Genomic DNA, 16726 nt, shown 5'->3' on the forward strand with positions numbered 1-16726 from the left:
AAAATTAATGAATAAAGAAACAAAAAATAACACATACCCCAAACATTGCAAACACTAAACCCCCAAAAACCTAACAATAGTGTCTGTCAACATCATCCTGGGAGGGATAATACACTGCACTACAATAGAAATAAAAATCCCTATCATCTATATCTCAATGGGTTCCATCTTTTCTTTTGTTCTTTTTTCTAATGCGGTTTTATAATCCCTGAGACAAGTAAATCTGGCCCTAGAGTGTTATATATATTAGCGTCTGTAGCATGTATAAGGGACATGTTATCATACCTGTGTCTTTTTATAGGTGATTAATGCCCGGTGAGAGGGTGAAAGGGACCTATACCCCCGTCAGCTGCAGGAAAGGAACAAAGAGACAGGTAATTAATATTTATATTAATTACTGATAACAATCAGGCTAGATATAACATCTAGACCTGCAGAGATGTCATAGTCTCTACCTTATACATGAAGATATATGTGTTTTTAATAAGTATATCGTCTATAGACAGCTTCTTACATAACACAACCATGTCTCAGGTACAGAGATTAGGAACATTTATGATTTCTAATATCTGTTTTTTATTTGTAGTAATCCCTTTTTCAATAGATTGACCGCACATTTAAGACATAACTGTACTGTAAAGAAAAATCTATAAGTTAATGTAATAAATCACATACTATAACTGATTGTTGCCATTTAAAACTATGAAAAATACATTATGTTGATTATAAAACAGAAATACAGAATGGAGACAACCGTCTGTGGCTCAAGCTTGACTGCCCATTTCTTTGAGTGGCCCCTCAATGTTCTGGAAACGGGTGGAGGACATTGTCTCCATTAGAATGGGTCCCCCTACGATGCTTCGGCTGTTGATCTGAAGTGCATTCTGTGCTTTGGAATCTCAGGGGCAAACTGTATTTCTGTTATTAATTTTTAGTTTAGCAATTCCCACCGCAACATGGTTAACCTCTATCCTAAATTTCTGCACAAAATTGATAAAAGACATTCCAAGAAATATTTTGCCAAATAAAAATATATAAAATATTGATGAAATTGATGAATAATAATAACAACAAAAATAACAGTTTTTGATTAAAAAACAAATAAATAATAATAATTTATAAAATATTTTGCTCCTGCCCCCTTCCCCCCAAAAAAAAAAACATATATTACCCTTAAAATTTATGAATAAAGAAACAAAAAATAACACATACCCCAAACATTGCAAACACTAAACCCCCAAAAACCTAACAATAGTGTCTGTCAACATCATCCTGGGAGGGATAATACACTGCACTACAATAGAAATACAAATCAAATCCCTATCATCTATATCTCAATGGGTTCCATCTTTTCTTTTGTTCTTTTTTCTAATGCGGTTTTATAATCCCTGAGACAAGTAGTTCTGGCCCTAGAGTGTTATATATATTAGCGTCTGTAGCATGTATAAGGGACATGTTATCATACCTGTGTCTTTTTATAGGTGATTAATGCCCGGTGAGAGGGTGAAAGGGACCTATAACCCCGTCAGCTGCAGGAAAGGAATAAAGAGACAGGTAATTAATATTTATATTAATTACTGATAACAATCAGGCTAGATATAACATCTAGACCTGCAGAGATGTCATAGTCTCTACCTTATACATGAAGATATATGTGTTTTTAATAAGTATATCGTCTATAGACAGCTTCTTATATAACACAACTGTGTCTCAGGTACAGAGATTGGGAACATTTATGATTTCTAATATCTGTTTTTTATTTGTAGTAATCCCTTTTTCAATAGACAGACCGCAGATTTAAGACATAACTGTACTGTAAAAAAACATATCTATAAGTTAATGTAATAAATCACATACTATAACTGATTATTGCCATTTAAAACTATGAAAAATACATTATGTTGATTATAAAACAGAAATACAGAATGGAGACAACCGTCTGTGGCTCAAGCTCGACTGCCCCTTTCTTTGAGTGGCCCCTCAATGTTGTGGAAACGGGTGGAGGACATTGTCTCCATTAGAATGGGTCCCCCTACGATGCTTCGGCTGTTGATCTGAAGTGCATTCTGTGCTTTGGAACCTCGGGGGCAAACTGTATATCTGTTATTAATTTTTAGTTTAGCAATTCCCACTGCAATATGGTTAACCTCTATCCTAAATTTCTGCCCAAAATTGATAAAAGACATTCCAAGAAATATTTTGCCAAATAAAAATATATAAAATATTGATGAAATTGATGAATAATAATAACAAGAAAAATAACAGTTTTTGATTAAAAAACAAATAAATAATAAGAATTTATAAAATATTTAGCTCCTGCCCCCTTCCCCCCAAAATAAAAAACATATATTACCCTTAAAATTTATGAATAAAGAAACAAAAAATAACACATACCCCAAACATTGCAAACACTAAACCCCCAAAAACCTAACAATAGTGTCTGTCAACATCATCCTGGGAGGGATAATACACTGCACTACAATAGAAATAAAAATCCCTATCATCTATATCTCAATGGGTTCCATCTTTTCTTTTGTTCTTTTTTCTAATGCGGTTTTATAATCCCTGAGACAAGTAAATCTGGCCCTAGAGTGTTATATATATTAGCGTCTGTAGCATGTATAAGGGACATGTTATCATACCTGTGTCTTTTTATAGGTGATTAATGCCCGGTGAGAGGGTGAAAGGGACCTATACCCCCGTCAGCTGCAGGAAAGGAACAAAGAGACAGGTAATTAATATTTATATTAATTACTGATAACAATCAGGCTAGATATAACATCTAGACTTGCAGAGATGTCATAGTCTCTACCTTATACATGAAGATATATGTGTTTTTAATAAGTATATCGTCTATAGACAGCTTCTTATATAACACAACCATGTCTCAGGTACAGAGATTAGGAACATTTATGATTTCTAATATCTGTTTTTTATTTGTAGTAATCCCTTTTTCAATAGATTGACCGCAGATTTAAGACATAACTGTACTGTAAAGAAAAATCTATAAGTTAATGTAATAAATCACATACTATAACTGATTGTTGCCATTTAAAACTATGAAAAATACATTATGTTGATTATAAAACAGAAATACAGAATGGAGACAACCGTCTGTGGCTCAAGCTCGACTGCCCATTTCTTTGAGTGGCCCCTCAATGTTCTGGAAACGGGTGGAGGACATTGTCTCCATTAGAATGGGTCCCCCTACGATGCTTCGGCTGTTGATCTGAAGTGCATTCTGTGCTTTGGAATCTCGGGGGCAAACTGTATTTCTGTTATTAATTTTTAGTTTAGCAATTCCCACCGCAACATGGTTAACCTCTATCCTAAATTTCTGCACAAAATTGATAAAAGACATTCCAAGAAATATTTAAATTTATGAATAAAGAAACAAAAAATAACACATACCCCAAACATTACAAACACAAAACCCCCAAAAACCTAACAATAGTCTCTGTCAACATCATCCTGGGAGGGATAATACACTGCACTGCAATAGAAATAAAAATCCCTATCATCTATATCTCAATGGGTTCCATCTTTTCTTTTGTTCTTTTTTCTAATGCGGTTTTATAATCCCTGAGACAAGTAGTTCTGGCCCTAGAGTGTTATATATATTAGCGTCTGTAGCATGTATAAGGGACATGTTATCATACCTGTGTCTTTTTATAGGTGATTAATGCCCGGTGAGAGAGTGAAAGGGACCTATACCCCCGTCAGCTGCAGGAAAGGAACAAAGAGACAGGTAATTAATATTTATATTAATTACTGATAACAATCAGGCTAGATATAACATCTAGACCTGCAGAGATGTCATAGTCTCTACCTTATACATGAAGATATATGTGTTTTTAATAAGTATATCGTCTATAGACAGCTTCTTATATAACACAACTGTGTCTCAGGTACAGAGATTGGGAACATTTATGATTTCTAATATCTGTTTTTTATTTGTAGTAATCCCTTTTTCAATAGACAGACCGCAGATTTAAGACATAACTGTACTGTAAAAAAACATATCTATAAGTTAATGTAATAAATCACATACTATAACTGATTATTGCCATTTAAAACTATGAAAAATACATTATGTTGATTATAAAACAGAAATACAGAATGGAGACAACCGTCTGTGGCTCAAGCTCGACTGCCCCTTTCTTTGAGTGGCCCCTCAATGTTGTGGAAACGGGTGGAGGACATTGTCTCCATTAGAATGGGTCCCCCTACGATGCTTCGGCTGTTGATCTGAAGTGCATTCTGTGCTTTGGAACCTCGGGGGCAAACTGTATTTCTGTTATTAATTTTTAGTTTAGCAATTCCCACTGCAATATGGTTAACCTCTATCCTAAATTTCTGCCCAAAATTGATAAAAGACATTCCAAGAAATATTTTGCCAAATAAAAATATATAAAATATTGATGAAATTGATGAATAATAATAACAACAAAAATAACAGTTTTTGATTAAAAAACAAAAAAAACAAAAATAATTTATAAAATATTTTGCTCCTGCCCCCTTCCCCCAAAAATAAAAAAACATATATTACCCTTAAAATTAATGAATAAAGAAACAAAAAATAACACATACCCCAAACATTGCAAACACTAAACCCCCAAAAACCTAACAATAGTGTCTGTCAACATCATCCTGGGAGGGATAATACACTGCACTACAATAGAAATAAAAATCCCTATCATCTATATCTCAATGGGTTCCATCTTTTCTTTTGTTCTTTTTTCTAATGCGGTTTTATAATCCCTGAGACAAGTAAATCTGGCCCTAGAGTGTTATATATATTAGCGTCTGTAGCATGTATAAGGGACATGTTATCATACCTGTGTCTTTTTATAGGTGATTAATGCCCGGTGAGAGGGTGAAAGGGACCTATACCCCCGTCAGCTGCAGGAAAGGAACAAAGAGACAGGTAATTAATATTTATATTAATTACTGATAACAATCAGGCTAGATATAACATCTAGACCTGCAGAGATGTCATAGTCTCTACCTTATACATGAAGATATATGTGTTTTTAATAAGTATATCGTCTATAGACAGCTTCTTACATAACACAACCATGTCTCAGGTACAGAGATTAGGAACATTTATGATTTCTAATATCTGTTTTTTATTTGTAGTAATCCCTTTTTCAATAGATTGACCGCAGATTTAAGACATAACTGTACTGTAAAGAAAAATCTATAAGTTAATGTAATAAATCACATACTATAACTGATTGTTGCCATTTAAAACTATGAAAAATACATTATGTTGATTATAAAACAGAAATACAGAATGGAGACAACCGTCTGTGGCTCAAGCTTGACTGCCCATTTCTTTGAGTGGCCCCTCAATGTTCTGGAAACGGGTGGAGGACATTGTCTCCATTAGAATGGGTCCCCCTACGATGCTTCGGCTGTTGATCTGAAGTGCATTCTGTGCTTTGGAATCTCAGGGGCAAACTGTATTTCTGTTATTAATTTTTAGTTTAGCAATTCCCACCGCAACATGGTTAACCTCTATCCTAAATTTCTGCACAAAATTGATAAAAGACATTCCAAGAAATATTTTGCCAAATAAAAATATATAAAATATTGATGAAATTGATGAATAATAATAACAACAAAAATAACAGTTTTTGATTAAAAAACAAATAAATAATAATAATTTATAAAATATTTTGCTCCTGCCCCCTTCCCCCCCCCAAAAAAAACATATATTACCCTTAAAATTTATGAATAAAGAAACAAAAAATAACACATACCCCAAACATTGCAAACACTAAACCCCCAAAAACCTAACAATAGTGTCTGTCAACATCATTCTGGGAGGGATAATACACTGCACTACAATAGAAATAAAAATCCCTATCATCTATATCTCAATGGGTTCCATCTTTTCTTTTGTTCTTTTTTCTAATGCGGTTTTATAATCCCTGAGACAAGTAGTTCTGGCCCTAGAGTGTTATATATATTAGCGTCTGTAGCATGTATAAGGGACATGTTATCATACCTGTGTCTTTTTATAGGTGATTAATGCCCGGTGAGAGGGTGAAAGGGACCTATACCCCCGTCAGATGCAGGAAAGGAACAAAGAGACAGGTAATTAATATTTATATTAATTACTGATAACAATCAGGCTAGATATAACATCTAGACCTGCAGAGATGTCATAGTCTCTACCTTATACATGAAGATATATGTGTTTTTAATAAGTATATCGTCTATAGACAGCTTCTTATATAACACAACTGTGTCTCAGGTACAGAGATTGGGAACATTTATGATTTCTAATATCTGTTTTTTATTTGTAGTAATCCCTTTTTCAATAGACAGACCGCAGATTTAAGACATAACTGTACTGTAAAGAAAAATCGCTAAGTTAATGTAATAAATCACATACTATAACTGATTATTGCCATTTAAAACTATGAAAAATACATTCTGTTTTTTATAAAACAGAAATACAGAATGGAGACAACCGTCTGTGGCTCAAGCTCGACTGCCCCTTTCTTTGAGTGGCCCCTCAATGTTTTGGAAACGGGTGGAGGACATTGTCTCCATTAGAATGGGTCCCCCTACGATGCTTCGGCTGTTGATCTGAAGTGCATTCTGTGCTTTGGAACCTCGGGGGCAAACTGTATTTCTGTTATTAATTTTTAGTTTAGCAATTCCCACTGCAACATGGTTAACCTCCATCCTAAATTTCTGCACAAAATTGATAAAAGACATTCCAAGAAATATTTTTCCAAATAAAAATATAGAAAATATTGATGAAATTGATGAATAATAATAACAAAAAAAATAACAGTTTTTGATTAAAAAACAAAAAAACAAAAATAATTTATAAAATATTTTGCTCCTGCCCCCTTCCCCCAAAAATAAAAAAACATATATTACCCTTAAAATTTATGAATAAAGAAACAAAAAATAACACATACCCCAAACATTACAAACACAAAACCCCCAAAAACCTAACAATAGTCTCTGTCAACATCATCCTGGGAGGGATAATACACTGCACTGCAATAGAAATAAAAATCCCTATCATCTATATCTCAATGGGTTCCATCTTTTCTTTTGTTCTTTTTTCTAATGCGGTTTTATAATCCCTGAGACAAGTAGTTCTGGCCCTAGAGTGTTATATATATTAGCGTCTGTAGCATGTATAAGGGACATGTTATCATACCTGTGTCTTTTTATAGGTGATTGATGCCCGGTGAGAGGGTGAAAGGGACCTATACCCCCGTCAGCTGCAGGAAAGGAACAAAGAGACAGGTAATTAAGATTTATATTAATTACTGATAACAATCAGGCTAGATACAACATCTAAACCTGCAAAGATGTCATAGTCTCTACCTTATACATGAAGATATATGTGTTTTTAATAAGTATATCGTCTATAGACAGCTTCTTATATAACACAACCATGTCTCAGGTACAGAGATTGGGAACATTTATGATTTCTAATATCTGTTTTTTATTTGTAGTAATCCCTTTTTCAATAGACAGACAGCAGATTTAAGACATAACTGTACTGTAAAGAAAAATCTATAAGTTAATGTAATAAATCACATACTATAACTGATTATTGCCATTTAAAACTATGAAAAATACATTATGTTGATTATAAAACAGAAATACAGAATGGAGACAACCGTCTGTGGCTCAAGCTCGACTGCCCATTTCTTTGAGTGGCCCCTCAATGTTCTGGAAACGGGTGGAGGACATTGTCTCCATTAGAATGGGTCCCCCTACGATGCTTCGGCTGTTGATCTGAAGTGCATTCTGTGCTTTGGAATCTCAGGGGCAAACTGTATTTCTGTTATTAATTTTTAGTTTAGCAATTCCCACCGCAACATGGTTAACCTCTATCCTAAATTTCTGCACAAAATTGATAAAAGACATTCCAAGAAATATTTTGCCAAATAAAAATATATAAAATATTGATGAAATTGATGAATAATAATAACAACAAAAATAACAGTTTTTGATTAAAAAACAAATAAATAATAATAATTTATAAAATATTTTGCTCCTGCCCCCTTCCCCCCCCAAAAAAAACACATATATTACCCTTAAAATTTATGAATAAAGAAACAAAAAATAACACATACCCCAAACATTGCAAACACTAAACCCCCAAAAACTTAACAATAGTGTCTGTCAACATCATTCTGGGAGGGATAATACACTGCACTACAATAGAAATAAAAATCCCTATCATCTATATCTCAATGGGTTCCATCTTTTCTTTTGTTCTTTTTTCTAATGCGGTTTTATAATCCCTGAGACAAGTAGTTCTGGCCCTAGAGTGTTATATATATTAGCGTCTGTAGCATGTATAAGGGACATGTTATCATACCTGTGTCTTTTTATAGGTGATTAATGCCCGGTGAGAGAGTGAAAGGGACCTATACCCCCGTCAGCTGCAGGAAAGGAACAAAGAGACAGGTAATTAATATTTATATTAATTACTGATAACAATCAGGCTAGATATAACATCTAGACCTGCAGAGATGTCATAGTCTCTACCTTATACATGAAGATATATGTGTTTTTAATAAGTATATCGTCTATAGACAGCTTCTTATATAACACAACCATGTCTCAGGTACAGAGATTGGGAACATTTATGATTTCTAATATCTGTTTTTTATTTGTAGTAATCCCTTTTTCAATAGACAGACCGCAGATTTAAGACATAACTGTACTGTAAAAAAACATATCTTTAAGTTAATGTAATAAATCACATACTATAACTGATTATTGCCATTTAAAACTATGAAAAATACATTATGTTGATTATAAAACAGAAATACAGAATGGAGACAACCGTCTGTGGCTCAAGCTCGACTGCCCCTTTCTTTGAGTGGCCCCTCAATGTTGTGGAAACGGGTGGAGGACATTGTCTCCATTAGAATGGGTCCCCCTACGATGCTTCGGCTGTTGATCTGAAGTGCATTCTGTGCTTTGGAACCTCGGGGGCAAACTGTATTTCTGTTATTAATTTTTAGTTTAGCAATTCCCACTGCAATATGGTTAACCTCTATCCTAAATTTCTGCCCAAAATTGATAAAAGACATTCCAAGAAATATTTTGCCAAATAAAAATATATAAAATATTGATGAAATTGATGAATAATAACAACAAAAATAACAGTTTTTGATTAAAAAACAAAAAAACTAAAATAATTTATAAAATATTTTGCTCCTGACCCCTTCCCCCAAAAATAAAAAAACATATATTACCCTTAAAATTTATGAATTAAGAAACAAAAAATAACACATACCCCAAACATTACAAACACAAAAACCCCCAAAACCTAACAATAGTCTCTGTCAACATCATCCTGAGAGGGATAATACACTGCACTGCAATAGAAATAAAAATCCCTATCATCTATATCTCAATGGGTTCCATCTTTTCTTTTGTTCTTTTTTCTAATGCGGTTTTATAATCCCTGAGACAAGTAGTTCTGGCCCTAGAGTGTTATATATATTAGCGTCTGTAGCATGTATAAGGGACATGTTATCATACCTGTGTCTTTTTATAGGTGATTAATGCCCGGTGAGAGGGTGAAAGGGACCTATACCCCCGTCAGCTGCAGGAAAGGAACAAAGAGACAGGTAATTAATATTAATATTTATATTAATTACTGATAACAATCAGGCTAGATATAACATCTAGACCTGCAGAGATGTCATAGTCTCTACCTTATACATGAAGATATATGTGTTTTTAATAAGTATATCGTCTATAGACAGCTTCTTATATAACACAACTGTGTCTCAGGTACAGAGATTGGGAACATTTATGATTTCTAATATCTATTTTTTATTTGTAGTAATCCCTTTTTCAATAGACAGACCGCAGATTTAAGACATAACTGTACTGTAAAAAAACATATCTATAAGTTAATGTAATAAATCACATACTATAACTGATTATTGCCATTTAAAACTATGAAAAATACATTCTGTTGTTTATAAAACAGAAATACAGAATGGAGACAACCGTCTGTGGCTCAAGCTCGACTGCCCCTTTCTTTGAGTGGCCCCTCAATGTTTTTGAAACGGGTGGAGGACATTGTCTCCATTAGAATGGGTCCCCCTACGATGCTTCGGCTGTTGATCTGAAGTGCATTCTGTGCTTTGGAACCTCGGGGGCAAACTGTATTTCTGTTATTAATTTTTAGTTTAGCAATTCCCACTGCAACATGGTTAACCTCTATCCTAAATTTCTGCACAAAATTGATAAAAGACATTCCAAGAAATATTTTGCCAAATAAAAATATAGAAAATATTGATGAAATTGATGAATAATAATAACAACAAAAATAACAGTTTTTGATTAAAAAACAAAAAAACAAAAATAATTTATAAAATATTTTGCTCCTGCCCCCTTCCCCCAAAAATAAAAAAACATATATTACCCTTAAAATTTATGAATAAAGAAACAAAAAATAACACATACCCCAAACATTACAAACACAAAACCCCCAAAAACCTAACAATAGTGTCTGTCAACATCATCCTGGGAGGGATAATACACTGCACTGCAATAGAAATAAAAATCCCTATCATCTATATCTCAATGGGTTCCATCTTTTCTTTTGTTCTTTTTTCTAATGCGGTTTTATAATCCCTGAGACAAGTAGTTCTGGCCCTAGAGTGTTATATATATTAGCGTCTGTAGCATGTATAAGGGACATGTTATCATACCTGTGTCTTTTTATAGGTGATTGATGCCCGGTGAGAGGGTGAAAGGGACCTATACCCCCGTCAGCTGCAGGAAAGGAACAAAGAGACAGGTAATTAATATTTATATTAATTACTGATAACAATCAGGCTAGATACAACATCTAAACCTGCAAAGATGTCATAGTCTCTACCTTATACATGAAGATATATGTGTTTTTAATAAGTATATCGTCTATAGACAGCTTCTTATATAACACAACCATGTCTCAGGTACAGAGATTGGGAACATTTATGATTTCTAATATCTGTTTTTTATTTGTAGTAATTCCTTTTTCAATAGACAGACAGCAGATTTAAGACATAACTGTACTGTAAAGAAAAATCTATAAGTTAATGTAATAAATCACATACTATAACTGATTATTGCCATTTAAAACTATGAAAAATACATTATGTTGATTATAAAACAGAAATACAGAATGGAGACAACCGTCTGTGGCTCAAGCTCGACTGCCCATTTCTTTGAGTGGCCCCTCAATGTTCTGGAAACGGGTGGAGGACATTGTCTCCATTAGAACGGGTCCCCCTACGATGCTTCGGCTGTTGATCTGAAGTGCATTCTGTGCTTTGGAATCTCGGGGGCAAACTGTATTTCTGTTATTAATTTTTAGTTTAGCAATTCCCACCGCAACATGGTTAACCTCTATCCTAAATTTCTGCACAAAATTGATAAAAGACATTCCAAGAAATATTTTGCCAAATAAAAATATAGAAAATATTGATGAAATTGATGAATAATAATAACAACAAAAATAACAGTTTTTGATTAAAAAACAAAAAAACTAAAATAATTTATAAAATATTTTGCTCCTGCCCCCTTCCCCCAAAAATAAAAAAACATATATTACCCTTAAAATTTATGAATAAAGAAAAAAAAATAACACATACCCCAAACATTACAAACACAAAACCCCCAAAAACCTAACAATAGTGTCTGTCAACATCATCCTGGGAGGGATAATACACTGCACTGCAATAGAAATAAAAATCCCTATCATCTATATCTCAATGGGTTCCATCTTTTCTTTTGTTCTTTTTTCTAATGCGGTTTTATAATCCCTGAGACAAGTAGTTCGGGCCCTAGAGTGTTATATATATTAGCGTCTGTAGCATGTATAAGGGACATGTTATCATACCTGTGTCTTTTTATAGGTGATTAATGCCCGGTGAGAGAGTGAAAGGGACCTATACCCCCGTCAGCTGCAGGAAAGGAACAAAGAGACAGGTAATTAATATTTATATTAATTACTGATAACAATCAGGCTAGATATAACATCTAGACCTGCAGAGATGTCATAGTCTCTACCTTATACATGAAGATATATGTGTTTTTAATAAGTATATCGTCTATAGACAGCTTCTTATATAACACAACTGTGTCTCAGGTACAGAGATTGGGAACATTTATGATTTCTAATATCTGTTTTTTATTTGTAGTAATCCCTTTTTCAATAGACAGACCGCAGATTTAAGACATAACTGTACTGTAAAAAAACATATCTATAAGTTAATGTAATAAATCACATACTATAACTGATTATTGCCATTTAAAACTATGAAAAATACATTATGTTGATTATAAAACAGAAATACAGAATGGAGACAACCGTCTGTGGCTCAAGCTCGACTGCCCCTTTCTTTGAGTGGCCCCTCAATGTTGTGGAAACGGGTGGAGGACATTGTCTCCATTAGAATGGGTCCCCCTACGATGCTTCGGCTGTTGATCTGAAGTGCATTCTGTGCTTTGGAACCTCGGGGGCAAACTGTATTTCTGTTATTAATTTTTAGTTTAGCAATTCCCACTGCAATATGGTTAACCTCTATCCTAAATTTCTGCCCAAAATTGATAAAAGACATTCCAAGAAATATTTTGCCAAATAAAAATATATAAAATATTGATGAAATTGATGAATAATAATAACAACAAAAATAACAGTTTTTGATTAAAAAACAAAAAAACAAAAATAATTTATAAAATATTTTGCTCCTGCCCCCTTCCCCCAAAAATAAAAAAACATATATTACCCTTAAAATTAATGAATAAAGAAACAAAAAATAACACATACCCCAAACATTGCAAACACTAAACCCCCAAAAACCTAACAATAGTGTCTGTCAACATCATCCTGGGAGGGATAATACACTGCACTACAATAGAAATAAAAATCCCTATCATCTATATCTCAATGGGTTCCATCTTTTCTTTTGTTCTTTTTTCTAATGCGGTTTTATAATCCCTGAGACAAGTAAATCTGGCCCTAGAGTGTTATATATATTAGCGTCTGTAGCATGTATAAGGGACATGTTATCATACCTGTGTCTTTTTATAGGTGATTAATGCCCGGTGAGAGGGTGAAAGGGACCTATACCCCCGTCAGCTGCAGGAAAGGAACAAAGAGACAGGTAATTAATATTTATATTAATTACTGATAACAATCAGGCTAGATATAACATCTAGACCTGCAGAGATGTCATAGTCTCTACCTTTTACATGAAGATATATGTGTTTTTAATAAGTATATCGTCTATAGACAGCTTCTTACATAACACAACCATGTCTCAGGTACAGAGATTAGGAACATTTATGATTTCTAATATCTGTTTTTTATTTGTAGTAATCCCTTTTTCAATAGATTGACCGCAGATTTAAGACATAACTGTACTGTAAAGAAAAATCTATAAGTTAATGTAATAAATCACATACTATAACTGATTGTTGCCATTTAAAACTATGAAAAATACATTATGTTGATTATAAAACAGAAATACAGAATGGAGACAACCGTCTGTGGCTCAAGCTCGGCTGCCCATTTCTTTGAGTGGCCCCTCAATGTTCTGGAAACGGGTGGAGGACATTGTCTCCATTAGAATGGGTCCCCCTACGATGCTTCGGCTGTTGATCTGAAGTGCATTCTGTGCTTTGGAATCTCAGGGGCAAACTGTATTTCTGTTATTAATTTTTAGTTTAGCAATTCCCACCGCAACATGGTTAGCCTCTATCCTAAATTTCTGCACAAAATTGATAAAAGACATTCCAAGAAATATTTTGCCAAATAAAAATATATAAAATATTGATGAAATTGATGAATAATAATAACAACAAAAATAACAGTTTTTGATTAAAAAACAAATAAATAATAATAATTTATAAAATATTTTGCTCCTGCCCCCTTCCCCCCAAAAAAAAAAACATATATTACCCTTAAAATTTATGAATAAAGAAACAAAAAATAACACATACCCCAAACATTGCAAACACTAAACCCCCAAAAACCTAACAATAGTGTCTGTCAACATCATTCTGGGAGGGATAATACACTGCACTACAATAGAAATAAAAATCCCTATCATCTATATCTCAATGGGTTCCATCTTTTCTTTTGTTCTTTTTTCTAATGCGGTTTTATAATCCCTGAGACAAGTAGTTCTGGCCCTAGAGTGTTATATATATTAGCGTCTGTAGCATGTATAAGGGACATGTTATCATACCTGTGTCTTTTTATAGGTGATTAATGCCCGGTGAGAGGGTGAAAGGGACCTATACCCCCGTCAGATGCAGGAAAGGAACAAAGAGACAGGTAATTAATATTTATATTAATTACTGATAACAATCAGGCTAGATATAACATCTAGACCTGCAGAGATGTCATAGTCTCTACCTTATACATGAAGATTAGACATGTGCAATTCGGTTCGGCACGAATGTTATATTTAACGAAAATTACCGTTTTCGTACATTCGGAGCGATCCGAATGAACGAAAAAACATCTTGAGCATCTCCGAATAGCGCCGATAATACGAACAGCCAAACAACGAATACCTTCGGTGAACAACGAATGCGTTCGGTGAATAACGAATGCACTCGTTAAATAACATCGTTCGGGGAATAACGAATGCATTCGGGTAATAACGAATGCATTCGTTAAATGACGAATCATTCGGAAAATAACAAATCATTCGGGAAATAACATTCGGGAAATAACGAATGCATTCGTGAAATAACGAATCATTCGGGAAATAACGAATGCATTCGTTGTCCGTAAACGAAAGTAAAGTAATAATTCTGCATTCTTTTAATTGGTCCTTAGGAGGTCATATGATCGGAGTTCATTGTCACATGGTACCATATGGTAACTTTTAGCCAATTAGCTTATTCCATTCAATCCCTACTGTATTGCAGACAGTAAGGCTGTTTTATTCAGTTGTGAGGTAGTCCTGTGAGACTGGCTGGTGGTGTTACAGTTGCAGTGTGTGGAGAGAGTCACTGGATTTGCAGAAATGGACGGTTTACCTGATGATAACTTGGCTTCTGGCACAGAGACAACAGGCAAACAAGCTAAGGTAACACCTGCACTTTTTTACAAAAGAGGATCAGCAGCAAGGCCTGCAGCAAAGTCCCATGCTTCATCAAGTGGCCATACTCATCATCATATCCAAGAAAAAAATAAGACAGCCACCACTAGTGCTGCTACTGTGGCCCTTAATGTCTCGCAATCTGTTAGACACCAAGAAGGAGAGGAAAACAAGAAGCAGGGCTCACAATCAGACATGGACATAATGCATTTAAGTACGCCTCTTCAAGGTGTAGACATTGGAAGCATAGAAGAGGAGGTACCCCTTGATTTCATTCATGATGTGTCCAGTCCTGAACAATATCAAAGTCCTGTATCGCCACTCCTATTTACAACTGACCTTCCAGAATCATCACCACCATCATCCTCTGGCTCTTTAGTTGTAATGGATACACCACCCTCCCATTCAAGTAGTGCCACCGTCCCCAGTACAAGGCCTCCAGCTTCCAAAAGCAATCCCCTCCTGCAAAATGCCCCATCTGCACAACCCGGTTCCAGTTCCAGCCGGAAATCTAAAGTTTGGGAGCATTTTTCAATAGTTGGTGATGGTAGATCAGCTAAATGTAAGCTATGTGGCAGGGAAGTCAGTCGTGGTAGAGTTATTGGGCATCTGACTAATTCTGGCATGAATCACCATTTGCGCACACACCACAAGCCAGTCCTGTTAAGAGAAGACAGTGGGTTGTTGTCACCTCCACCCAGTAAAAAAAGGGCAAGTGCTAGTTCCAGTGCTACCATCAGCTCACATAACCTGGACAAGGGGCACAGAGGTGAAGCTGTTGACCCCAGTCAAGCAAAACAGCCCACCTTGGATCAATTTAGTGGATTTCATTCCAGGGGGATTTCAAGACAGCAGTCCCGTAAAATTACCCGCCTCATTGGCGAGCTCATAGCCGTCGGGGGAGCTCCCTTTAACATGGTGGAGGGGGAACCGTTTAAACGTCTAATGCAGGCAGTTGCACCCCAGTATGTAATTCCATCCCGTACCACATTTAGTCGCAGTATAGTACCCTCCTTACATAAATCTTGTGTGGAGTTAATAAAACAGGAGCTAGGCAGAGCCACAGGACAGTCAGTACATTTCACCACAGACTTGTGGAGTGCTCCCAGTGGGCAGCATGCCTTCTTATCACTAACAGCACACTGGTGGCAGCCCATTGTAATGGAACCAGCCCAAATTACATCAGGGCCAAGAAGCACAGGAGCTGGTGTTGTAGAAAAACAAAATCAGGGGCACTGCTCATTCCTACTGCATGCAGAGGTTTTAGATGAGCAGCACAGCTCGCATAACATAACCCGTGCATTACAGAAAATGGTGGCAGAGTGGCTTGGGGAGCAGGCAAATACACAGGCGAAGATGGGGTTTGTGGTCACTGATGGGGCAGCCAATATGTTAAAAGCACTGCGGGATGGCAAATTTGTTGGTGTCCGATGCTCCGCCCATGTCCTCCATCTTGTAGTAAAGGCAGGTATAGATGACACCACTGAGAGCAATACAAAGCTCTCTGAAGTGTTAGACTCCTGTAGGAAAATTGCAGGCCATTTTCATAGAAGTGTGAAGGACAGTCACATTTTCAGGCAGGAGCAGATTAAGGCAGGTCTTCCTCAACA

General features: G+C 35.2%; 1 protein-coding gene and 1 long non-coding RNA gene across 2 annotated transcripts; both read left to right on the forward strand.

Annotated features, from left to right (window-relative positions):
- Positions 1-301: 301 nt before the first annotated feature.
- LOC130321785 (uncharacterized) lies at positions 302-10685 on the forward strand. Its single transcript, XR_008867451.1, has 4 exons — positions 302-374; positions 1482-1554; positions 7206-7278; positions 9557-10685. It is a non-coding gene; the product is annotated as an uncharacterized LOC130321785 (long non-coding RNA).
- Positions 10686-14462: 3777 nt separating this feature from the next.
- LOC130321786 (zinc finger BED domain-containing protein 4-like) lies at positions 14463-16726 on the forward strand (the record flags this gene model as incomplete). Its single annotated transcript, XM_056553041.1, is given in 1 exon segment — positions 14463-16726. A coding segment is annotated over 1 exon segment (1685 nt), but the record flags the coding sequence as incomplete, so codon positions are not given.

Source organism: Hyla sarda, unplaced genomic scaffold, assembly GCF_029499605.1.
Source record: "Hyla sarda isolate aHylSar1 unplaced genomic scaffold, aHylSar1.hap1 scaffold_2281, whole genome shotgun sequence".
NCBI lineage: Eukaryota > Metazoa > Chordata > Amphibia > Anura > Hylidae > Hyla > Hyla sarda.